This window comes from Aspergillus nomiae, assembly GCF_001204775.2.
Source record: "Aspergillus nomiae NRRL 13137 chromosome Unknown contig00160, whole genome shotgun sequence".
Classification (NCBI taxonomy): Eukaryota; Fungi; Ascomycota; class Eurotiomycetes; order Eurotiales; family Aspergillaceae; genus Aspergillus; species Aspergillus nomiae.
In genome coordinates, this window is record NW_015378215.1 from 1 (window position 1) to 24,392 (window position 24,392).

Sequence of the window (24,392 nt, forward strand, 5' to 3'; positions counted from 1 at the left end):
TGCAGGCTTGGGAATAACGGGAACTGGGGAAGTGCGAGTGGGAGCTGCGGCGGGAGCTTGGCCTGTCCCTGCTGAGGTTGAGGCTGCGGCTGTTGAGGGGCGCCAGGACGTCCGGCAACAGGCTGGGCCTGGCCAAACTGAGGAACAGCGGGGCGGGCTGCCGGGGAGGCCACACCAGGGGTACCGGTAGGCACAGGAGGATTGGGCTGTCCAGCAACGGCAGGCACAGGAGGCTTACCGCCGCGGTGTGCGAAGTTGAAACCCTGGGCGCGCATTTCCGTCGCGATACGGCCGGCCTCGATCTCAAGGACCAGGAAACCAAATGCTGCATCTGCAAGGTTGAAGTTCCACATATTCTTGAAAGCACTTTCATCGACCTGACCAGCTGCGTTTCCGGGGCCAGTAGGTCCGCCGAACGGGTTCCCACCGTTAGCGATAGTAGGCATCTTCTGCACTACATCGAGAGCATTATCCAAGAGCGTCTTCTGGGCTTCGTTAGAGGCAATTGCAGCCTCGACCTCACCGCGCACCGTCTCCCAAACATCGTTGAAGGAAGCCTTCGATGCGGCTAGCTTGCCTCGGTAGTGGTCCAATGAGGGATTCACGGAGAATTCATTGTAGGAGGAGCCGTAGCGGAAATGTAAACCGGCAGAAACCGAGAAATCAGCCTTCAGGGTCACAGATAGCTGGTTAAGCATTCCCTCACGCGCGGGTGACGCATGAGTGACGAAGATACGAGTTTCCGATGGGTCGTACACACGATTCGCTGTGTCAATCAGCTCACCCATTTGCAGCAAAGTAGTCCACATGGTGCCTAGGCCACCGGCAATAGTGGTCTTGCCCTCGCCGTTATCAAACAGCTTGTGCATAACCACTGCACCTCCCAATCCGAGCAGACGAAGCTTGACACCACCTATATCCAGTAGGCGAGAGTTGGCCTCGTCGATAATATGAAGGTTATTCACCTTGTACTCTCCAGAACGAAACTTCTCCAGCACCCTAACATCTTCACAGGCACCCCAAACGGTGTATACAGGGACATCAAGTGTGAGCCGCTTGTCGAGCAGCATAGAAAGCTCGGAGAGGGGTAGCTGATCGGGGGGGAATCGTTGCTTAATGGATTGCTGGGGAGGAGTTTGTGCGATGGCCCGCTTCACGTTTTCAGGAAGCAGGGGAGAGTATTGGGCCACATGCTTAAGGGTCCTAAATTTGGATACCCAGCCGTCAGCGAATTCAATTTCGGACACTGAAGCCCCAACGTAATCTGATCCGTAGATAAGCTCAAATATCAAGTGCATTACTCACTTTTCGGCGATCCGATCCAACGATGTGTCATCATAGAAACCAAAATCACCGGTGTGGATGATATGATCTGCACGGGCCTGTTTGGCCAGCTCATTCAGAGACTTCAGATTACCTGCGTAACACAAACGGAAAAAAGAAATACCAGTTAGTCAAGCGCATCTCTACCACCATGTCTCCACGGGTGTATGCTAGAGAAGCCTACCTCGAACATCTGCAATGCACAGGACTCTGACGGGGCCGTTCTGAATGACTCGGCCGTTGTTTGGCAGAAGAGGGGTGGCGCCAGGTACGGGACCAGTAGCACCGTTGGGGAGAGGATAGCCTTGCGGACCGAAGTTGTGCGGAGGACGGGGCTAGAAGAGGAACACGGAGGTGTCAGTAGGCATGCTTGTTCCGTTGGCGCGTACAAACGCGTGGTGGGCGAGCCATGACGTTGGCCAGCTATCTGCACGGGAGAGCAAATGGCGGAGAAGTCAAACAGAGGGAATACATACAGAAGCCATGAGTAGGATCTTATCAAGGGGCGGAATATAAGAGACGAAGGCTTATAGGCGGCGATGAAGCGAAAAAGGGAGGGAGAGAAAGAAGAAGCAAAAGACAGGACGACAAATAAACAGGGAGAAGGAAAGCTAAACACAGCGGCGAAGCAGTTTGGATGCAGCGAAACTCTTGGGGAAAGAGTGTCACTGACCTGACGGGACACAACAGCCTGAGGCCGCAATAGCTTATGTAATCCCTAGGGGGTCGTTGCTTCCTTGGTGCCTGAAGGCCTGAAGAATCATACAAACTTCGGCAACGCATCAATGCAAGGGGTCGCCCGTGGCCAATTTGTTCAAACAATGGGTTTCTAAAAGGATTAAGTGTCTCATGTCTGAGTTATGGCAATGAGCCCCAGGGCTCAGCAGCAATACAACATATATATTATCACTTTCAAGGATTGACTACCGTCCCTATACTTTTTATTCACTGTTCCCAAAGGAGCAGTTGTAGTTAAGTACTAGTATAATGCTCATAGTGTTACTCTCATGGCAAATCCATTGCCGGTGCAGAATCACACTCGACACTGTACTGACAAGCGGCTCCACCAACTCACAGCTCTTCTCTTTGCGTCTCAAAGCCCTCTTCATCCATGGTGTCGGGTAATTCCATAGCGCCGGACGCAGCGCTCCAAAGAGATCCGGGCCCGTTCAAAGCCATCAGCGCAAAATGCCCACCCACTGTCGGCCGAGCACGACACAAGATGGGCACCCCGGGATTTGCCCCTTGAGCTGATGTGGCAACATAACGATCAGAGAAAGGCCAATTATGCTTTCCGTTGGTCATAAACGTCCACAGGTCTTCCACAAATTCGTCTCGGGTGTCCAAGTCGAAAGTGGCAGCTAGCCAGATATTCCAGTCGGATTTGGCCCAGTCCTGTCGGCTATCAAGAGGAACTCCGTACTCTCCTCGAACTGACTTGAAAAATGTGCTTGACATGTGATGAACCTCTGGAGGAAAAGTGCCAAGGTCAAGCAGTACATCTGGGTATAAATTATATGGGATCTTCCAGGAGGCGGGTTTGTCTGGGTATTGTAGCACGAAGTGTGTCTTCTGCCCATCGGTTCCAAGCCGCTGGTTGAAGAAGAGGTCTGCTCGTTCCTTGCCAATACGGGAGTACTCAGTAAGCCCAGTCAATTGACCGAATGCCTTAATTCCCACTGCAGCCTTAATGGCTAGGTTTGTCTCGTTAGCAAGAGGCCCTGCAGCATCATTGGAAGATAGCTGCTCCGCAATGTCAACACCATTGTCAACCAGATAGTCCGCGTAGGGTCTCATGATATCTTGGTACTTGGCCACCCATTCTCTATCGCCGGTTGCGTGCACGTATGCTAGTGCTAGGATCATCAAGTTACCGCATTCCTCAATCGGCATTGGCTCGGCTTGTTGGTTGTCATGACCAGTAGCATTGGGGTAATGGGAGCCCATGTCATGAATTACATACGGCTCCCGCCAGCGCCCCGCTGCAAGGTACCTCATCATAGGCTCTAGCAATAATCGTATGTAGTCAGGATTCATGGCGTAGTATAGGGGGAAGGCAGGCATAATAACATCAACAGTATTGAGATTGCCATCGCTGGAGACCTCTTTCACAAACGCCAGGGTATCATCGATATCAAGTGAATCATTAGGAATAGTCAGATCAATAGCTCCATAAGCCTGACGGGTCGATAAGGTAACAATGTCCGCATACTTCTGACCTGCGATTGTTTTAGCTTTAGTAGACAGCTCTAAGTCAAACTTCAGCGATTCCTGGAGAGCATCCTGATAATCGTCCAGGAAATAGGTGACTGCCTCAGGTGTCCCTGGGTATTTGGCTCTATAGTATCCCGTATATGGCGTCCCAAGATAATTGACTGCTTCCTCTCTCACATAACCAACAGCAAATGTGACGGATTGACTGCTAGTAACTGTTCCTAAGTTATGAGATAGAGCTACAATTCCTCCAGGAAGCCAATGGTCGTTTCCATCTAAGTGCCCTGTCCTGATAAAGCGGGAGCGCACGTTCTCGCTCGTTCCAGAGGCAAAGGAAAGATTGGAAGTGGGTATTGGACGAGACGCAAATATAGCCTGGCCCCATGTTGCCATATCACTACGCTCTTCATACAGGACAGAATTATTAACCCCAAGAGAGAAGATAGCTGTAGTGTTTTTCTTCTGGAAGTTTCGGTTGGAGTTTTCCTGTTTTCCTGCCCATCGGTCGTCAATGCTGGAATAAATCTGAATGCTGTTGGCAGCAGCATTCGATATAGACACCGTCAGATAGCCTATAACACTCATATCAGCTAACGACATGATTATCATGGATCATAAATAGTATATCTTACTGAACGGGAGAGACTGTCGGAGATGATTGGAAGGCGACACAGGTGAAAAGAAATCAAGGGTGAAAGTCGCCGGGCCAGCAGACAGAGTAAATATTGAGTGAGTGGAAGTATATTCTGCACTCGAAACGATAGCCGGGAAAATATCATCATCTCCTGCATTCTTCCCATTCATCAAGCTGTACGTCTCCCCGTCAACCCGCGCCATCACCGACCAAGAGAGACTCTGTCCGGTCCAAAACTGAGGCTCTGCATATGGCAAAGTTTGAACCTGATCGCTAGGCATCCATGTCGAGAGATATGGGTTGCGGACTGCCAAAGGGTAGGAAGGAGGTAAGGCTGGTCTATAAATTACGGCGCTTCTCTCGCGCGAAAACATAGAGATAACCGCTGTGAAAAGGGTGCCAATCCCTAAACGATCTCGAAAATCAAGATACATAATGACTGGAAGCTTTGAGAAATTTCCTACCAATCTGGCAATTCTAGAAACAAAAATATAGATGTAGTGACTCTGCGGTTAGCTGGGCGAATAAGACTGCAGGATATATGGTCGGCCGGAGGAATTCCAGGCGCATTACTCGTGAAACACAAGAGCCCAGATCACATTTATCCACGCGGTCGTTGGTGTGTGCTCGTCGATCAGTTTCGTCATGGGGGTGATTCGTCATGCATCGGAACGCCCGGTGGGTTGATGGACATGTCGATCTCTATGACAGGGCAGTACTAGAGGCCTGTTCATTCGACTGTTTTTAATACAGTGGACAGTGGACGATTAGAGCCACGAACTTTAATACATTAATGTCCTGGGGATTTATTCGATTGATTGCCAAGACAGCCCAAGAATGCGGGGTACGTTAACAGGAGTCTAGCTATACAAACTTGAAGCTCTGGCTCATAAATACTAGTACTACACACATACAGAAGCCAAGGTACTCTTTGAAACATTACGAAGTGAGGTGCTCGAGCGGATTGTGAGGTACAAGTGCGATTTAACCTAGCGCTCGAGATTTGTTTTATGGAGATTGCTTTTCGTTAATGAACAGTCTTCCTCTATAGAGAAATCATTTAACCCCCCGCCTTTACAGCATAGGCTTCTCAATCCTCCTTCCAATCTCGTCGAAGTGAATTTGTTTCCCAGTTACTAGGGCTTCCTGAAGGTAGGCACCGATTTCCACAGCCTTGACTGCGTTAGTCAATTTAATCGGAAGAGGCGTATTGTCTAGACAAGCAGCGGTGAACTCATTTGCCTCCTTAACGAAAGCAGCACCGAATCGGCCGATGAAGTTGCTAGGAACTTCTCGTGTAATACCTCCGGAGTGATAGAAGTTGACAAAGTTACGCTGAGGGTTGGTGTTGACAGATAATTTACCCTCGGTGCCAATGACCTCAGTCGTGTCTTCCTGGCCGTGTGCCATCATGCGGGAGCATAGTAATAGGCAATTTTGCCGTTGTGAAACTCGACAATTCCTACTGCATTGTCATAGTCGTTGTACTTCTTCAGCTCCGGCTGGACAGCTGTAATTCCGTGGGCAGAAATGCTCTTAGGGACCGAGTCATCACCGAAGAACCACAAGGTGAGGTCGATGTCATGAACAGACATATCAACGAAGACACCGCCAGACCATGCGGCATATGCAACATAAAATCCTGAGGGGTCAAACTTGTCACATGTCTGGCTTCGAATGATAGAAGGTCGACCAATCAGGCCTTGACTGATTTTGTCGTGGACCTCGCGGTAAGACTCATCGAATCGGCGAGAAAAGCCACACATGACTTTGAGATGAGGCTTGGTCTTTGCTTTCTGCACCACCGCTTTGCACTGTGAAAGCCGTTAACATATGTGCAAGGAAAAGGCTGGAAACCAATGTTAAGATCCAGACTTACCACTTCAATATCTGTTGATAGTGGCTTCTCACAGAGAACGTGTAGATCACGGTCGATGGCTTTAATAGTCTGCTCGGCATGAACAGATGTCGCTGTGCCAATGGCTACTGCCGCTAGGCCGGGATGCTCGAGCATCTTGTCGTAGTTATCATACAGAGTCACGCCATATGGCTCCAGGTTCTGTCTGCCCCAGGCAATCTCTGCAGGATCAGGAGAGAAAGCTGCCACGAGCTCAGCACGAGGAGTGTGATGCAAAAGGTTAATGACATGGATCTTGCCAACACGGCCCAGACCAGCCATACCGACTTTGAGCTTGTGGACGGACATCTTGCAAGATGGTGTTTCAGATGGAAATCACAATCAGTATACAAGCAGAAGAAAGAGGTTATACAATGAGATGGAGGAGAGAGATGTTGTGAAAGGAATTCCGGAGCTGGTTCTTGTGACTCGAGGAGCACCTTTGCGCGCCTTATATACCCTGGAATATATGGAGATCGCAAAATGGAATACTGGACCATTTTGGTGTGAGGCAAGAATATCCGTCTGCTATGCATCTTTGCTATGTTGGAGAAGACCCACAATATGTCTGGTTGGTATGCCGTTCGTTGTCAAAGCTCCCTGCAGTTTAATTTTATCTCAGTGGAATTGAGCGTATACTTGGGATGTGGGGAACGGAAAGAGTTGCCGTCCCTCTCATCAGATGGAGATACTTTCCCTTTCATCCCAACGGGTCTATTGACACCTCAGGCAGCAACACCGCCGCGACCCATGCGGGGTTACGTGGATGTGGAGAAATCCATCAACTGGATTCACTTCCTGGAAAGTCTCTCCGTGTCTTATTCTCATCTGCATCGTTATGACTCTAATTCGAGAAAAGAGGAGTCGTCTAGTTAGTGGCTGGTACTAATTGTCCAATAAGAACTCCTCCTGCTTCTCCTTATCTGCAAGGACCATACTAATATTCCATACTTGCACTAAAGCTAACCGTTGTCCTAGTCGGAGATGTAGAGGTAGGAGGAAGGGTGACCATCTCATAGATCTATGAGGATAGCAAAGCTAACCGGGAATTTTTTCCAGCTCGGCATCTCAAATGTATGTATGATCCATACCCTCACCATCAGCTCAATGTTTTACTCGATTTTTAGGTGACACCCTTTCCCCTGTCTGCCATCACTGCAAACAAGCTAGGGTCGATTGCGATAGAAGCTTTAATGTGAGGTTCCGCGAAGGCTTAGATCTGAACAATGACCACGACATTGTATTCCCAGAAAGAGGCATTTGGCCACATCCGATAGGGCCCTGTGAGCAATACACGTTGACCAATATCATGTGAGGAATCTCAATTAACCCAGTTCAAGTTCAATTTTACGATGAAACTATCGCCATCAAAGAGCAATATTGTATTGGTGACTCTGATACTTCCTTTCACCCGAGTGGCACCTTAGACTCTTTGTACGATTCCAGTTTCGGAGCCCCAGTTGGGCTATACACGAGCCCTGATCAACATGAACTGTCGGAGTCGGAGTCTGCCTCAGGACCTCGATCATCTATAAGTCCATCCGTACCACATATATATAGTGAGGAGATTCTCGTCGTCATATTGTCTCTTGGTTCCTTTGTTTGGCGCATCTCAACTAACTATGTGTTCGGTAACGGGCCAGCTTGTCAGACCCCAGGGGTACCCTTGTATCTTGGAAATGATCGTGGGTCTAGTTTGCCTTCATCGCCAAATAGGAACCTGCATGAGAACAGAACCACCGATGCTCAGAATGCCTCTTTTAGTGAGAGGGAGGCCGCACTTATACGCAACTATGTCGACAATATGGCCCTGTGGGTGAGTGAATCACTAATAAACACGGTGGTTGAAAACACAGAGCAGGCACTGATAAATCACAAGGCCGATATAACCGACCCCCAACGACATTTTGAGATCGAAGTCCCATTGAGAGCACTTGGGGAGCCAGTATTACGTTATGCAATCTTTGCGTTCTCTTCTCGACATATAGATAGACAGAGACAAAAAGACATATCTGAAGCCCTACAATACCATAACCACTGCCTCCAGCTTCTTATTCCCGTTCTGTCTGGGCCCAGAGATAGTATCACAGATACGGTTCTTGCTGCAGTTGCGATTCTCCGGCAGCATGAGGAAATGGACTGTACGCTCAAACGTAACACAAACATTTGCTCCAGGCTTACCCGAACTAGGTGAGGACCATCAGTTCCATTTGACAGGTACAACCCAGATCTTGAATACGATATCATCGTTCGGATCAAGCGGAGGCCTTGGTGAGGCAGCAGCTTGGTTATGCCTACGTGAGGACATTTACATATCACTCATTTCGCAACGACCATTACAAACGGACTTGCATCGTTTCAGCAATTCAAATGTCTTCCGCCGGGAGGACGATTTTGCTTGGGCGAGTCGGATGGTCTTTCTTCTAGCCAAGGTTCTCAAACACGCATTCAATCACGATCGCACAGTCAGTCATTCGATACTAGAAGAAATTGGTAAGGAGATTGAGAAATGGAATACCGGAAAGCCGCCCACATTCCAGCCTATCCAGTATGTCCCTCGTAGCAATGAGGTGCATCGAAGATTTCCAGGAGTCTGGATGCTGCTGCCCGTCCACGGTAGGCCCCACCTCGAGTTTGTGTTGGTCATGTCAGCTAACATATGTGTCGTAGTGGTTGGCGTTCAGTATTATCATATCGCTCAAATCATACTCGCATTTTCCTATCGTCCGAACCCGTCTCTGGCGTACGAGAGTTTCAGGCAATCGCGCAATATAGAGGTTAAACTTTCTGAATCTGTCTCCCGTGGAAGAATGACAGTGTGACTGATATCCTTGACTAGAAAACCGTTCGAGGCCACCTTCTCACCGTCCTTGGCTTAGCAAAGTCTAACCCACGGGCCGAAAACACTCTTTTCACTGCGCGGCATAGTCTAGTTTCATGTGAGTTCTAAGGGATCCTCATGGCCACCAGTATCACCACGGTGGTTCCGCGTTGTTGCTGTTGTCTCTTGCCTTTCACGTGGTTGTCTTCTAATATACTCATCTATTCGTAGGGGGGTGGATACTCCGGCAAAGGCAAGATCAGGAAGCTGCTGAAAATCTGCTAAGAGACGTGGAGACAAGGACTGGCTGGGACGTGTCCCAATCAATTCAGTCCCTGAGAGAGCAGTGGTGTGATGGATCCGATGATAATTGACTTTGGGAGCCCAACCATGTCAGGCAAGTGGGAATCTGCCTTTGTAGAAGTCCATTGGCGATTTCTCGTTATGCCACTAAAATTGGGCGGATTTTGTTTATCCTATTAGATTTGTCTTTTCCTTTTCATTTCTTTACTCCCTCAAACCGTCTGAGCAGATGAGAAAGGATCCGCTGTCACGGTTGATACTGATTTTAGTCAACAAAGGATTTCTTTCTAGCCCTATCGCTTATAATTGCCGTGGTTGCGTGTGTTTGTTTGCTAATGAAAACAGGAGCGGTGAAAGTTGAGATGGCGATGCACCATGACACCATACCCTGCATTAGCCCTAATCCTCTCCGATCTCCAACTAACCTATCACAATGGCCTCTTCTATCAGGCTGACAGCCACCGGATAATATACGGCGAGAAAGCATCTTGCATCGTGTTGCCGCCCTGACCCATTTCTAATTTAGGACATCCGGAGATCTCCTATCATAAATCACATCAGCGAGGCGCACAAAGAGCAACCTTGATTTGCCTGTCGCCCCGATAACGGATCGGCGTGTATTCGCCGAATCTATTAAGCTCTACACTCTCCACGCAGTGTGCTAAAACCAGCTTCTGGAATCTGCCCTCTCACATTCTTAGCTGCCCGGTGAATTGCTCTTGACAAGGATCAAGCGTTTCTTGCATTCGGGATAGCAATAATTGGCAACCACGCACCACCAGACTAGCGCTTGTAAAAACAAGTCCACCGTTCGCACTCTTCATCCCCTCTCACTAACCCCCTCCCTCTTTGGAATTTACTTTGGTCGTTAGGCTCAAAAGCAGGTATTTCACCTCAGTTGTATCCTATTTTGGAAGTGTATATCACTAGTGCAACAGCCCCCAATGCCTATCTTCCGCCATCTGAGGTCGCGGCTCTCCTCGTCGTCATCACCTGCAACTGAAGCAAGATCGGTGGAAACCCACACCTCTTATCCGACCGACGGAGAATTTGTTACTGGTTCGACAACACGAAAGCCACGCATACCCAACGCCGCCCAACCGACAAAAGAACACCAAGCACGGCTGGAGCCCGTATCTAGCTCGGCATCCCAAGAGCCGTCGTTCTATTGGCAAAACATCGACCCGCCAGCGCCCTCTCACAGTTATCAACGTCTGTCTTCTTACAATAATCGACTCTCGAGACGATCGTCTAAGTGGAGGCCCATGATGCTCCCCAACAGCAATACAGCTGCCATGAATAGCGCTCTTCCAGGCTACAACTCCGTGAGCGGCTCCGTCGTAGTGGACTGCAACGGGCTTCCCTACTTTCTGTCTCCTCAAGAGGAGAAGGAAAGGAACTCAAAGCTGCAGCGTGCCGTTCAAGAAAGAATGATGGGGCTTAGGCGAGAGACCGAATTTGCTTGGTCGCAGCCATGCCACGGTGCTACGCTACCACGATACTCTCCGCCAAAAGACACACAGTTACGCTCATATACGAAATGAGATCAGCGGAAATAATTCGAAACGTGGTACGTGCGCGACCAACGTGACACACCAGTGGCCCTGAAACTGTATACGTCTTCCTTAGTTTAGGGGGTATCAGCGGCTGCCTTTTGAGAGTGCTCTCTACACCACCACAGTCAAGGTGTGAACCAGGTGAATCCAGTGGAAGGACTCCGGGATGGTCTCAGAGCCAATTATGATTTATGACAATGACGATGGAAATGCCAGCGGAACAGGGAATTGGTTTTGATATTAAGCACAGCGTTTACTTTATGATATGGCCATAGAACGCCTGCCAATTTAGTATTTATGTTTCTATACAAAGCAGACTTTAGGTCGACCGTATCATCTACCACCTATGCGTGTATGATAGTTGAATGTCCTTGAGATCTTCCCTTATTCCATTTTATCTTTTAGTAGGTAAAAGGTTTATAACAGTTCAACGGATCGCAAGCCAAGCTGAGTAAGAGATATAAGGAGAGTGAAGAATAAGACATAGTATTATTATTCCGCTACCTAGTCAAGACGTCCCAGCGTATTCAGCCGAGTCATCACTAACATATTCAAGTATCACGATAAAATCATCGAACACCTACCCAGCAAGCGCTAGTAAATTGTTCATAGTTCGCAGCAGCTCCTCTTGTCAGCCAAAAAAAGGAAAGGGACAGCATCCCCAAACCACCATCATGCCAATACCTCGTCATGTCTAGATCGGGATTCCCTATGTAATCAGCATTCACCACTGCGCAAAAGCTGCCCTAAGAATGAAACCGTATCAGGAGTACCCAACACTATCACAAGCTCTTCACTGGAAATATACATATAAACAGGTATCCCCAAGTTCGAGAGTCTGCTCCTGGAGTTACTCCTCCCTTCTCTTTTTAACCCCTCAAAGTCAGTCCGCTTTGTCCGCGAATAGCGTCAAATTTATTATGATTTCAGTGCAGTAATGATATCAGTGGACGGAATAGTCTTTCAATAATTCTGTCTTTACCCGCAGGGCATCAGGATATCATCATTAAAGTGATATAGCTTGCTACGATTCGGAGAGGGGCCCATGATATAGCCAGGATACCTCAGGCCAGACGACGTAACTTCTAAGTTACTAAGTTGTGTATTTCAAGCTATTTAACATAGTATTGAAGTATCCACCATGTCCACGCTACAGTCAATGTCAAGTCCTATCACTTCCTCGTCGCCAAAATCAAAACCACCGGCCACGAAAATGCCCGCCTGGCGTGCAACCCGCCCATTTCTCTCTCCAGCCGCGCCCACAACGGCTTCACAGATTCCTCCTCCATCCCCTGAAAAGGTATATATACTGAACGAACTCACGAAGTTGACCCACATCCCAATCCTTCCTCCAGAGACTCCTATCGTCCCTGTCGATCACCGCCTCCGCGTCTGTGACACTACTCCTCGGCTCCACGGCAAAATTGCACGCCTCGTTACCAAAGAACCCCAGACTAGTCCATTTCGCATTCCACTTGTGTCGCTCGACAGACCCCCAGTCCTCGTTCGCAAAGGGGATATAATCCAGCCAACTGGCTATGCCATCCGCCACATGCTTCCATCCCGCCGTGTGCTCCGGGCCCCCTCCGGCAATCACGCCCGAGAAATGATGATTGATGATCCTGTCCAAGAGCGGTTGACACAGCCCCGCATACTCGAGCTCGGCGAAGTGCGCACGTCCATAAAACCATATCGCGAGCGTTCCACCAGGCTTTAAAAGCGCATGGAAGCTTCGCAGCGCAGACATGGTATCCATGAGCGGGAACATGAGTGCACTGACGACCAGATCGGCGGAGGCGGGTGGGTACTTGGAGCCCAGGTCTTCCCCTTTCTTGACTGCAAAAGAGAATCGGGATGCTGGCACGCTGGTGTTTGACAGGAAGTGCTTGGCATAATTGACGTGGTTCTCGTTGTTATCGCTTACGACGACGTGGGAGAATCTCTGGGCCAGTTTCGCGGAGACCTGGCCCGGTCCAGCGCCGACGTCGTGGGCGATGGAGAATGAGGGCGGTTTTGATTGTGAGTGTGAGGCATGGTAGTTGTAGATCAGGTCGTAGAATGCGTCTGTATATTTGGGGCGTGTGGCAAGGTAGCCTCTCCAGTACTGGGAGACGTCTTCGTGGGTCAGGTTCCATACATTGGCGGAGTCGCCATCCTTGTTGAGGTGGGTTGTTGTGGTGCTGAAGGGTCTGCGAGTATGGTACAGAGCTGATAAGTGGCGAGGATGGCAGCGTCTCAAGTATGCAAATGAAGCAGGCAACTTCATCGCGAGTTAATTCTCAAGAGTCATGATATTAGAGGAAGGTGGGGGTAGAGGCTTGGATCACTTACAAGACGGACATCATAAGCAATGGCTACACTGAGTTATCAAGCCCTGTATTGGCAAAACCGGCTAATCTGGCTGGCCGGCTATCGCATTCTGCAAGAGCCGAAGTGTGACGATGCTTTAGCTCTGCAGCAGCCCCGGCGGATGCTCCGCTCGTATCTTCCCACGGCCGATCCTTGGTTGTATTGTCAATACTGTGTAAATTTAAAGGAGTGGTGGATAATAACAACCGCCATCCCCTCGGAATATATGACCTGGAGAGCAAGACGCTATCATGGACACCACCAAGCACGACTACTCCCCCGTTGCCTCGTCCGATATAGAGTCGTCCCGAACCTCTGATGAGCAGCGACGGGCCCTCCACAGAGAACATGGACGATCCATATACTTCCACTATACACTCTACTCCCTCTTACTACTGTCAAACATTGTGCTTTTTGGCCTCTGGTGGCGGGCCACTATACTGAGCGAGGTGTGCGTCCGACCAAAACTGTCTTATTGTATGTTGTTTCCCCTTGAGCATGGAAATCCAGCACAACCGTATATCAAGATGACTGACCCACCCCACAGCCCCCGCCAAACAAGTCATATCCTACGAACAGCGACGTCTCAAACGGGATATCGAAAACAACGTGTTCACAGGCAATCCCCGTCCCGAATTCGACGCAGCCTGGAAACATCTCCTCGAGCGTAAGCCCTCTCCCACCCATTCCATCTACAACCACTAACCTCCAAACCAGCCATGACGACCAAAATCTCCTCCGAAGAACTCTCCCACCTCGCAGACCCAAGCATCGCCTTCAAAGATGGATCAGGGTACATCGCAGAGTTAGCCGTATACCACGAAATCCACTGCATCGTGCGCCATCCATCCATCCATCCATCCACAACCTATTGGAGACTACAGCTAACACTCAGTCTTTAGAAACGCATCCGTCGCCACTTCCATCTCGATCGGTACTACCCCAATATGACGGAAGATGACCGTATCCGGGAGGAGGCCCACATCGACCACTGTCTCGAGTACTGGCGCGAAGCAGCCATGTGTCGCGGCGATACGACCCTGGCGACCTTCCGCTGGGTCGACGGGCTGCCGTATTCGCGGGTGTATAGCGACCACGAGTGCGTGAACTGGGAGGCGCTGGATCAGTGGGCGCGATCGAGGATGGTGGATATGAGTGACTATGGGATGTTGGTGCAGTAGATCTTGCTGGAGACAACAAATGGATGATATGATTGTGGTTTTGTAACGTTTACACTCAACCTCTCCTTGGTATAATATAAACATGTCCACAAATCAATACATATATTCATAATTCATTAATGCTAAACCTCAAGTAACAATCCCCGTATCCGTCGAGTTCGCCCACTTCTCCGCCCACATCACGATCTCATCATAGTCCCGACACCGCCGGCTCTGCCCCCATCCACTCGTCGTATGCGTTTCAGGATCCAGCACCTCTAGATTCGTATCCGCCGCACACATCAACGTTTGTCGGAGGTAGTCGAAGCAATGTCGAATATGCGATGGAGCCATTCTCGTTCCCGTCTGTTGGAGGTACTCATCCGGACGCTGCAACCCCTTCGCTACATCCGATTCCTCCACGGCGACGTAGTAGGCGACTAGAATAGCGTGCTATAGCACCAGGACACCCAACTGTCAAAACTACCTATTAACACAAAAAGGAAAGCGGAAAACCAACTCACCAAGCAATGCAATTGGTGAAAGACAGCGATGTTCGAGATGAACGGCGCGAGTTCAGGATGGTGAATGAAACCCCGTCCGACTGGTTCTCCATGTTAGTGTGTTTCTTGACCCTGCTGGACGTGTGAGTTGGATTACCTGGGATTATGGAATTCCACGCTGCTTCGGACTCGGGCGTGGGCGTTGGGAAAAGGTGAGGTTATGCTCCCAGGCTGTTTTGATTGTGCCTTGGGGTACTGATAAGATGAATGTTCTCAGTATATCTTTGATCTGTGGGAGGGGAATGGATTTCTCACGTATAAATCCATCCCACGTGTTGACTGATAGTCTCTGGCCGATTATCAGGCCCAATGTGAGGGCTATTGTGAATGTCACTATCACCTGCACGAGTACTGCCCCTGTTCTGGTGTACACTGGCGAGGGTTTCCTAGGGATTGGGTTGGAGTGCTCTGATCCCATCGGGTGTAGATAGTAGTTGATATTGTGCCTTTCCTTGGGGAAAGGACGGTGTCATGGTCTGGAAAGCAATCAGCTTTGGAACATGCAGAGTACATTCCTTAATTTGAGTATAGCTGCTGAGATACACATCTGCAGACCTGTATCGCGCAATACGGTACCTGTCATAACCTGTTCCACTGCCCCAGGGATCGACACGAGCAGGAGAACCCCTCATTAGGGACACGAGCGGTTACATTACGAAGGATTTTGGCTAAACAGACGCAGTGACGACTAACAATATAGAAGACCGTACATTGGATTCTGAACTACTACCAAGCTCATATCATTGGAGGAAGTACCGACGCTAAGCTTTTGCCCTAACCAGGGAAACATAAGTTGATGCTGTAATATTGCAGAATGGTGCTCGACACCCAGAGACTCGTATTCACATTATTCCATATAGGTCTGTATGCATGAAAATGCTCACCGAGAACGAGGCATTGCGTATACGCACTCGACGGATTGGCCGTAGCCAATGAGTCTTAACCGCAATACACCAGAACAGCACTCGATCTGCAATCTACCATCCGAATGGATTGTTCTGCTTCTCGCTGTCGTACCCTCATGAACTGAGCCTGTGCATCCATTCTTCTCACCGTAGGGCATATATAACTCCGGGTCCTCAGCAAAAGCACGCAGCAGGTCCCTATCCCAATCAACCAACAGACACGAGACCAAGCCACAGCAAAGAAACAATGCGAACCACCACATACATATCCCTCCTTATGCTCGCTCTGGGCGCAGCCACAGCCTTCCCTACTCGGAGTGGTACTGTCATTCCTTGTCCCATATATAACCCGTACAGGGTTTGTGAGCTGACTAGTTCTATCCCGGAATCAAGCTGTCGTCGACGCCGATGATCTCGTCCGCAACAGTTGGTCAGAGAAGCGCAGCGAGGACGCAGACGACTTTGTCCGCAACAGCTGGTCGGAGAAGCGTAGTTCGCAATAGCTGGTTCTCTAGTCAATCAGATGAGAAATATCAAGCCCAGCCTCTGGAGACAAGATAAAGAAATGGAATAGAAAGGGGATGTGGCTTAGTGGTGGTCATGGCTTCATGTAGATCCTTGCAGTTTGTGGAACGATGTATGTGAAGGAAATATTGAGTTTAGACTTCAATGCTGAATACTCCGAGTGCATGGGCCTCATTGCTTTCTCGCCTGGGTCATGAATTCAGTCGATAATCTCACGGGTGGCGTGGTGTCGATCGCCGACGGGGAAGCGGGATCGCCCATCAGGTTAATTAGGCTCAAACCCTAGCTGGATCTGTGCCTTGACCGTTGCGGCAATGATACGCAGCAGCCGTTCGTATTACACGGTGGTACCTGTATGTGGCACGGTGTTGGATTGTCTGTGTGCCCCCTGCTCGTATGTAGCTAGGATCCTAGAGTGCAGAAGGTAAGCCTTCAGTTACGCCAATGACTAGGTAGATAGATATTAGCACACGTATACACTCTTGCGCTCTGACTCCTATAGTGTATACGCGAGTAATGCACGCCTCCTTAACGAGTCAGGCAGACGGCTGATTGGTGGCTTAATGAATGTACCCTGCTATAGCATCAATGTCTGGTACCCCTGGGCGAAGGAGTATCTTCCGAAATAATTCCGCCGCTGCCGCTGAAATTACTAGCTTAGTGCAATTGCCTGGCGTGTAGACTCTCGTATGCACGTGTGGGCTAAGAGATGATCCCTAGTCTGGCATGCAGTCATAATAGTGATTATGGTTTCACAGTCAATTGGATGGATATGGGTGAGACTGATGGTTTACGGATAAGACTGTGTTCTGGATGTATAGACATGGGTTACCTATAAGACTGTCTATGCATGATGCCTTTGTTGAAATGAGAGCGCTTGACGGACTCTATGTAGCCGGGAAGTCAGGGAATAAGCAATGATCACTGGTTGTACACAGATAAAGAAACCATCAAATCAGCCTATTGATAACTGCATGAAGGGTGATCATGTCTGAGCGTTGGCCCCTAGAATAATGTCTGCAGCCTGCTCGGCAACTGCATACAGAGTAGCCTGTGGGTGACCACCGATACTCAGCGGCAGTATACTCGCATCTACGACACGAAGATTATGAACGCCAAAGACGCGGAGGTCTGGACCGACTACCTTGCCCATGGCGGCAGTACCTGCTGGATGATGGTGGGCCAGACCAGTCGCCCGGATCCGGGCCTCGAATTCATCGTTCGACGATTGAGATGATAAAGCCGGCATTCCAGGGGGAGGCACTTCAGCCTCGATATAATCTGCTAAGGCGGAAGTGTCCAGCAAAGCCTGCATGGTGCGTCGACTGCCGTGGGTCAATGTAACACGATCAGCTTCCGTGTCAAAGTAATTAGAGTCGACCAGAGGAGGGTCCGTAGGCGATGACGACCGAATACTGACGGCTCCTCGAGACGTCGAAGCGAGTAGCATGACTGAGGTCATGATGAAGCTGCCATCCATGGGAACTCCGGGCACACCAGCCGGAGCATAGACAATTAAAGTCTCGACGAGCGGCCGACCGGGTTTCAAGAAAGATTCATCTGTGGGGGAGCCGAATCTCGCGTTATCATTTCGCACTGCTGCCCCCAAAATATCCGCCGGTACGTCCTGGTTAATAGCCCAGTCTGCCGGAAAGCCCTTCATAAATGCGGGATCTGAGAGGACGGGGCTACCCAGGGCAAGCCCGCGCTCTGGATTGCGCAACTTGTATAGCTGGTAGAGCGCAAAGTGATCATTTAGGTTCTTTCCGACCTCCGGCGCATCAATGATAGTTGGAATCGCGTGCTGGGATAGTATACTGGCTGGTCCAATCCCTGACAGCATGAGCACCTGGGGTGTCCGGAGAGTACCGGCCGCCAGGATGACCTCCCTACGTGCAGTAAAGCGCCGACCATCCGACAGAAGTACCGCAGAAGCAGTCTTCTGTCCATTCTGGTCGCCGTCCGTAAATTCGACTCGGTGAACAATAGCCTCCGTAACTACCTGCACACCTTCCAAGCTGTACGCTTGGTGTGCTGCCTGACGCTTCCCATCGTGCCAGGTCTCTAGGAATTCACAGAGACCGGACAAACTTCCCGAGCAACCATCGGGGTTATATTGAACCCCAATCTCGTTCCAAGCGGCCTTGATTGGCTCCCGAAGGGGATACCGTCTGTTGGGGTCACTGGCAGAGACGGACGTAACATGAATCGGTCCCTCAAATCCGTGTTGCTTGGGGTCTGCTTTAGAGTCGAAGAACGACTCTGACCTGCGAAAGTACGGAAGCAAGCCATGGTAGCTCCATCGCTGGTCTCCGACTATTCTAGCCCAGTCATCGTAGTCCGTCGCATCCCCGCGACTCCAGCCACCGAAATTAATTACACTCCCTCCTCCGAGGGCCTTCCCACTATGGATAGTGTGCACTCGATTGTCCGTATTCGCCTGGGGCTCGGTGCTATAGGTCCAGTCGATATCAGAGCCAAGGAGCGAAAAGAGGCCCGGGAACGATTGTGTGTTGGGGTTGCTGGAGGCGTCACTGCCCGCCTCGAGAATGAGAACGTCGAGCGATGGGTTGCGTTGCTTTAGGCGTGAGGCGACTGCGCATCCTGCCAGCCCGCCGCCCACAATAATGTAATCCGCTTCCAATGCTGTGGTATTCATAGCTGATGTGGTTGTGGTCGCGTGGAATGGTGGAGGCCAGATTGTCGAGGAAGGAAGAGGGAGTCGATGGGGGGCCTAAATGTCAAAGCCACTACTACAGGAATGGTTATTGCCTACTATCTGACCATCCCTGTTAGTCTGCCGGCAACAGACTCAACGATAGGCCCCAGTCCTTTCGATCGGCGGGATTCTTGATGATTCGGACACGGGGAAATATGATAAGACTGCTATCAAATGACGATGCTATTCATCTGACCCCCCGCAAAAATACTCTACAGTGTCCGATCGCAGGTATATCTTGGGTGGGAGGGCTCACTGATTTCAAGGCTAACAGTTACACTTGGGTACTTCAGCAAAAGAAGCTCTAGCCATATCGATGGCATCCCAATCAATCGTCCTCATCTCTGGTACGGCCTTCCCGCTCTACTATAACATCGGCGTGGTTACATGAATATAACTTACCATCACTGAATTCCAGGTGCAAATCGGGGTCTCGGCTACGAAACAGCCAAAAACCTGCTTCTATCTGGCAACTACCACATTATCATCGGTAGTCGAGACCGCTCGAAGGGCGAAGCAGCCGCCGATTCTCTCCGCGCTCTGTCCGGCATCCATGGCACCGTATCAACAATCCAGCTAGACGTGACGGACGATCAGTCTGTCGATAATGCAAGGGTACATATTGAATCGGACTTCGGTCGTCTGGACGTGCTCGTGAATAACGCAGGCATTTACCTCCTCAACCGGGAAGCTGTCCGCGATACCCTGCGGCTGACTCTTGAGACCAATGTCACCGGTGCAGCGAGTCTGACGGAAACGATTCTTCCTCTGCTTTTAAAGTCTGCGAACCCCCGGTTGGTCTTTGTGAGCTCTTCTAACGGGTCAATGGCGTATAATCTCGAGCCGAACTCACCGCATGGCGGCACTCATGCCACGGAGCATCGCGTGGCCAAAGCTGCACTCAATATGCTATTGGTGCAGTACCATATGAAGCTGAAAAGCGTTAGGGTCCTAGGTGCGGATCCAGGATTCTGCGCAACTGATGTCATTGGAGATGCGGACGCGTTGCGCAGAATGGGCGCGACGGAGCCGGAGGTTGGGGCGCAGATTATCGCCTCAGTCGTGAAGGGAGAGAAGGACGATCAGCCAGGCAGAGTCCATGGCCCTCAAGGTGTAGTACCTTGGTAGTGGAGGATTGAAACTATAACAGTAGACTGGGATGATTCAAATGTTACCGCTGCAGCATTTCCCTCGACGATTGAAGATATATAGTCAATAAGTACAGACAGATAATACATGCGATCTATCCAAAGATTTTTCTAGGCCACAGTAAAGCCTACTTTACCCACCTTAGTTAGTAGTATACATGTATGATACAGCACTGCTTTCACAGATTGAACCATTGATTGAAAACGTCTCCCGGATCCACTCGCGCCTTGATAGCCCTGAGCCGGTCCACATTCGCACCAAAGATCGTAGTCAAATCCTCATCACCATGAGCGAAGTTGATGTATCTGTATAATTAAATTAGTCTAAGATTGGGAGAAAGACAAGGAAAAGGAACGTACGTAGCCGGGGAGTCAAGCTCATCAGTAGAGCGCCACAGGTCACGAATCTTGGAACCGAAAGCTTCGGCGCCCGAACGAAGGCTGGTATCATAGTACCATGGGATAACAACGGCATTAAAGTTGACATTGTTTCTTAATGCAAAGGCAGTAGATGATTCCGGTATAGAGCGAGCTTTCTTCAGAGAATACGCTTCCATGAGAATCAGGCTGCCGCCGGTGCCGTTTTGCACAATATACGAGGCATACTCGTCCCAAACCTCTTTCCAGGTGCTGGGGTTCATCCGAGCAAGACCAACAGTATATGCCGGCTTATACCCACCCTTGGTGCAGAAGCCCGCCGCCGCATCATTCCAGTGCGGGTATTGAAGTTCGATCGTAGTGTCCTCCGCCGGGCCAAGGTCCAGGAAGGTTGCGAATGCAGCTCTTCCTTCCGCCTCAGTTCCGTAGTAGAATGGTGTGATGACGAGCATAGGCGTGTAGTCCGGAGAGCCACTGTTCAGGTAATACAGAAAAAGATTCATTTTCGGCTCTAAGGTGATCTTGTCGATGGCCTCCACCACAGCTTCGACCTTATCTGCCGTGTAGATTAGTTGTCCAAACCAGGCAGTTTGGTCTGAGGGCGAGACTGGGAGCGCTTTCAATTTTGCAGACGTGACAATGCCAAAGTTAGGGCCGGCACCGAGCATCGCCCACCAGAGATCCCCATCCTTGGGCGTGATGGTGTGCAAGCGACCATCTGCCATAACCACGTTGAGCAACAGGACGTTGTCGACTCCAAGTCCCATAAGGCCGATGAGGTTTCCGTATCCGCCCCCTAAGATAGCACCCAGGGCTCCAACACAGTTACAGTTACCGGTCTGAACGAGGGCACCATTCTTAGAGGCAGCCGCAATCACCTCTGAGATTTCAACTCCTCCTCCAACTGTGACTTCCGTCTTGTTATCGTTGAAATCGATCGTGTTAAGTTGTTTAATGTTGATCAGAAGTCCCTCCGTTCCTAAGTGAAATGTATCTGCCCACCCATGTCCTCCATTTTGAGCCAGAAATGGAATGCCATTGGACGTGCAGTAGCGCACCTGTTGAGTACATGGTGTGAGAAATGGACAGCGGTCACATCACAGTAGGGGGGTCAAAAAAGAAATAGAAAAGAGAAAAGGGAGGAGAACGTACAGTTTTGGCTACATCCTGTTCCGTAGCCACCGTTACCACAACTCCGGGCTTAGGGGCATCGAATTCGCTCCAACGCGGGTACGCGGTTGTGTTTGCGCCAGTAATTAAAGCTGATGGAGATAGGTGAGGTCCCAACTCGTGGGAGACACGCACAGGAGATAACCCGAGGACCTCATGGGCGAGAAGAGTTAGAAGCACGGACACAATTAGAGTCGCCATGAGGTCGCGGGGGACAGAATACGATGGGGTGGACAGGCGGTATGAGCACGTCAGGCTTCTAGAGGATTTTATACAGCCACCTTCTGAAAGCCACTACCCCTAATTTTAGAGGCTTTGCAATTTGCATGACGATTCGCTCAATCGCTTTCATTACTGTTAGTACCTGGCTAAAATTGCCCCTACGCTATCTTGTTCCCCACCATAGAGTACGCCAGGAGCCGTCAGACAGAGCTTCGCAGACGATCAAATCAGCCCACAGGCGGGTAATCTGAGTCTCGACTGGACCTCACCATTGACACCAGCTTGAATTCATATAGTACTAGTGGGTACTGACGCTATGGACCATGGGTCTCTGCGATCAGGAACCACGGAGTACTCCGAATCCAGTCTGAGATTGTATTTGTGGTAAAGTGTTAATGGATGATTGACGATCTTTCCCAGAGGGGTTGGCTCACCGGAGTAATAAAAGCACTGCTACCTTTGACCTGCAGCTAATTTATAGGGGCAGGGGTCTTGCCCTAGTGCGCTACTTGGCAGCTTAGAGACTGGGACCCTGCGGCGCTGTATTGCTGCTGTCAAGGTCCGTACCGTACCGTATAGTACAAATGCTCAACCCCCCTGGCTTGTTCGACTCCTCTTGAACGTGTGGAGGGGGGGGGATCACTAATGAGTGCTGCAGGTGTTGACGTTGGCTGCAGTCTTATCTCAGGACGAGATGGTGGAGTACCTTACCTTACCGGCCTTGCATTTATACTCCTCCCCGCGCAACTCCGGGCCTCAGTGTGCCCATCTCAATTATTCACTACTATTACCACAGTCATGGCGATTGACACCTACTCGAAAACGCAGATGATTGCGTTGGGAATTACTTTCCTAATTCTTCCGTGTATCTTCGTGAATCTTCGGGTTTGGGCCAAGTGGGTTTCACGCGGAGGTATACAATGGGATGACTACTTGATTTTTGGGGCACTGGTACGTGGATATACATGTGTATATGTTGCAATCTAACGAATTCTAGGCTTTCTCAGTCGCATGTTCTATCACACAACTCATAGGTACCTTATCTCGCGTGTCCCCAATGATGAGTCTGACAGTGGCTCACGCTCCATCCAGGTGCCATCGATGGCCAGCTAGGACAGCATCAGACAACCGGAGCCGATGGAGAGCCACTTCTCAACGATCCTCGGTTCCTTACCTATGAAAAGGTATGTTTATATGGGAAAAGAACCGTCGCAAGGTCTGAATGGTCAGTTGATCAATTATTCTGTTCGTTAGTGCAAGTTCGCCAGTCAATTGATGGCCGTCATTGGTTTGGGCCTGACAAAACTGTCGCTCCTCGTATTGCTTCGGGGGATCTTCTCAATTTCTCGCGTATTCAACCATGTCTCGGCGGCCCTGTTAGGTATTACGGGTGTCTGGACGATATCCTTCTTCTTCAGCAACCTCTTCACTTGTTATCCCATAACACCTCTAGTCGAGCCATTCTATGGCAACAAGTGTATCGACAGTGTTTCTATGTGGTATGCATCATGCATCACCGACGTGATCATCGACGTGTTCATCCTGGTACTGCCTTTACCTCTGGTCTTCAAGCTACGCTTGCCCATGAAGCAGAGATTGGCCGTCGCAGGCATGTTCATTATGGGCGCAGCGTAAGATCCTTTTTCCTACGTCTCTACTCCATGCGACGACCATCATCCAGACTAACAAGTGGAGGTCAAGTGTTATCGCAATCAGCATTACTCGCATGGCCATGTACTTCCATGTCGGAACCACCTTTATGGAGCACTACAACGATGAAACGTGTAAGTGACCAACCCCACCACCTCTGAAGTGGGCGCTAACGTACGGTGATAGACTATACTTCTCCGGTCTTTTTCTGGACGAATATCGAAATCTCGCTCGCCGTCATCCTTGCCTGTCTTCCGACGTTGCGTCCCCTGTGGGTCGTTATCCGAGGCAGACCGGTGACCTTTGGCTCCAAATCTTACGAACCCTACAGTTCCTCGAGACAGAGCGGTCGATCCGCCCGAAATCATAAGAGGATTCCGGACACAGTCAACGAACTAGACACGATCAATCTGGTTGAGAGGTACCCTGAAGTTTGAGGAAGATGTATAGCATCTTCATGATTGTAATTTATGACATATCAAAAAATGCTTCTTAGTTTTTCTATTTTATTCGTCTTAATATATATACCTGAATGCAGATATTCCCCATACATGCATAGCCCGAGGTAGCTACAATAAAAATTTGTCATTATATGAAGGAAGCAGAAGGAGTGATAGGCCGGCTTCTTAGCAAAAGGCGAAAACGGAGCAAAATCTCTTCTAGCATCCAGAAGAGTCGCACTTAGATTGCGAAATCAAAAACCCTATTACGATGAACAAAGGGCCCTGACAGCCACCGACATGGTAAAATGAATGCCAAGGTCATGACGTGAAAGAACAGGTATTCTAACAGCAATTTTAGTGTTCTAAAGAACAACCGGCCCCGGGTACAGTACGCCGTGATTAGGCGTTGGTA

The 24,392-nt window shown here is 49.8% G+C and overlaps 12 protein-coding genes across 12 annotated transcripts; 5 read left to right on the forward strand and 7 right to left on the reverse strand.

Annotated features, from left to right (window-relative positions):
* On the reverse strand, window positions 1–1,891 carry ANOM_005954 (uncharacterized protein; the record flags this gene model as incomplete). Its single annotated transcript, XM_015551211.1, has 4 exons — window positions 1,800–1,891; window positions 1,508–1,658; window positions 1,306–1,417; window positions 1–1,203 (listed from the first exon to the last, which is right to left on the reverse strand). Coding segments are annotated over exons 1-4 (1,475 nt in total), but the record flags the coding sequence as incomplete, so codon positions are not given.
* A 503-nt stretch (window positions 1,892–2,394) lies between these two features.
* On the reverse strand, window positions 2,395–4,452 carry ANOM_005955 (putative glutaminase; the record flags this gene model as incomplete). Its single annotated transcript, XM_015551212.1, has 2 exons — window positions 2,395–4,109; window positions 4,170–4,452. The coding sequence occupies 2 exons, from the start codon at window positions 4,450–4,452 to the stop codon at window positions 2,395–2,397; spliced, it is 1,998 nt and encodes a 665-aa protein (XP_015406296.1).
* Window positions 4,453–5,245: 793 nt separating this feature from the next.
* Window positions 5,246–6,377, reverse strand: ANOM_005956 (putative NAD binding Rossmann fold oxidoreductase; the record flags this gene model as incomplete). The annotated part of the gene is made up of 3 exons (XM_015551213.1): window positions 5,246–5,566; window positions 5,638–5,985; window positions 6,051–6,377. 3 exons carry the CDS (start codon window positions 6,375–6,377, stop codon window positions 5,246–5,248), a joined length of 996 nt encoding a protein of 331 aa, XP_015406293.1.
* Window positions 6,378–7,404: 1,027 nt separating this feature from the next.
* On the forward strand, window positions 7,405–9,263 carry ANOM_005957 (uncharacterized protein; the record flags this gene model as incomplete). Its single annotated transcript, XM_015551214.1, has 6 exons — window positions 7,405–7,884; window positions 7,948–8,209; window positions 8,259–8,684; window positions 8,739–8,845; window positions 8,908–9,007; window positions 9,121–9,263. Coding segments are annotated over 6 exons (1,518 nt in total), but the record flags the coding sequence as incomplete, so codon positions are not given.
* Window positions 9,264–10,136: 873 nt separating this feature from the next.
* On the forward strand, window positions 10,137–10,736 carry ANOM_005958 (uncharacterized protein; the record flags this gene model as incomplete). The annotated part of the gene is made up of 1 exon (XM_015551215.1): window positions 10,137–10,736. One exon carries the CDS (start codon window positions 10,137–10,139, stop codon window positions 10,734–10,736), a length of 600 nt encoding a protein of 199 aa, XP_015406291.1.
* Window positions 10,737–12,018: 1,282 nt separating this feature from the next.
* ANOM_005959 (class I SAM-dependent methyltransferase) lies at window positions 12,019–13,014 on the reverse strand (the record flags this gene model as incomplete). Its single annotated transcript, XM_015551216.1, has 1 exon — window positions 12,019–13,014. The coding sequence occupies one exon, from the start codon at window positions 13,012–13,014 to the stop codon at window positions 12,019–12,021; it is 996 nt and encodes a 331-aa protein (XP_015406292.1).
* A 334-nt stretch (window positions 13,015–13,348) lies between these two features.
* On the forward strand, window positions 13,349–14,278 carry ANOM_005960 (oxidase ustYa family protein; the record flags this gene model as incomplete). The annotated part of the gene is made up of 4 exons (XM_015551217.1): window positions 13,349–13,574; window positions 13,645–13,764; window positions 13,815–13,933; window positions 14,000–14,278. The coding sequence occupies 4 exons, from the start codon at window positions 13,349–13,351 to the stop codon at window positions 14,276–14,278; spliced, it is 744 nt and encodes a 247-aa protein (XP_015406281.1).
* A 129-nt stretch (window positions 14,279–14,407) lies between these two features.
* ANOM_005961 (uncharacterized protein) lies at window positions 14,408–15,238 on the reverse strand (the record flags this gene model as incomplete). The annotated part of the gene is made up of 4 exons (XM_015551218.1): window positions 14,408–14,710; window positions 14,782–14,861; window positions 14,938–15,015; window positions 15,076–15,238. The coding sequence occupies 4 exons, from the start codon at window positions 15,236–15,238 to the stop codon at window positions 14,408–14,410; spliced, it is 624 nt and encodes a 207-aa protein (XP_015406302.1).
* Window positions 15,239–17,235: 1,997 nt separating this feature from the next.
* Window positions 17,236–18,909, reverse strand: ANOM_005962 (GMC family oxidoreductase; the record flags this gene model as incomplete). Its single annotated transcript, XM_015551219.1, has 1 exon — window positions 17,236–18,909. One exon carries the CDS (start codon window positions 18,907–18,909, stop codon window positions 17,236–17,238), a length of 1,674 nt encoding a protein of 557 aa, XP_015406301.1.
* Window positions 18,910–19,285: 376 nt separating this feature from the next.
* Window positions 19,286–20,097, forward strand: ANOM_005963 (short-chain dehydrogenase; the record flags this gene model as incomplete). The annotated part of the gene is made up of 2 exons (XM_015551220.1): window positions 19,286–19,316; window positions 19,388–20,097. The coding sequence occupies 2 exons, from the start codon at window positions 19,286–19,288 to the stop codon at window positions 20,095–20,097; spliced, it is 741 nt and encodes a 246-aa protein (XP_015406300.1).
* A 199-nt stretch (window positions 20,098–20,296) lies between these two features.
* On the reverse strand, window positions 20,297–21,923 carry ANOM_005964 (FAD-binding oxidoreductase; the record flags this gene model as incomplete). The annotated part of the gene is made up of 3 exons (XM_015551221.1): window positions 20,297–20,423; window positions 20,478–21,553; window positions 21,648–21,923. Coding segments are annotated over 3 exons (1,476 nt in total), but the record flags the coding sequence as incomplete, so codon positions are not given.
* A 762-nt stretch (window positions 21,924–22,685) lies between these two features.
* On the forward strand, window positions 22,686–23,974 carry ANOM_005965 (uncharacterized protein; the record flags this gene model as incomplete). The annotated part of the gene is made up of 6 exons (XM_015551222.1): window positions 22,686–22,838; window positions 22,885–22,921; window positions 22,980–23,071; window positions 23,142–23,518; window positions 23,589–23,671; window positions 23,724–23,974. 6 exons carry the CDS (start codon window positions 22,686–22,688, stop codon window positions 23,972–23,974), a joined length of 993 nt encoding a protein of 330 aa, XP_015406298.1.
* Window positions 23,975–24,392: the final 418 nt, after the last annotated feature.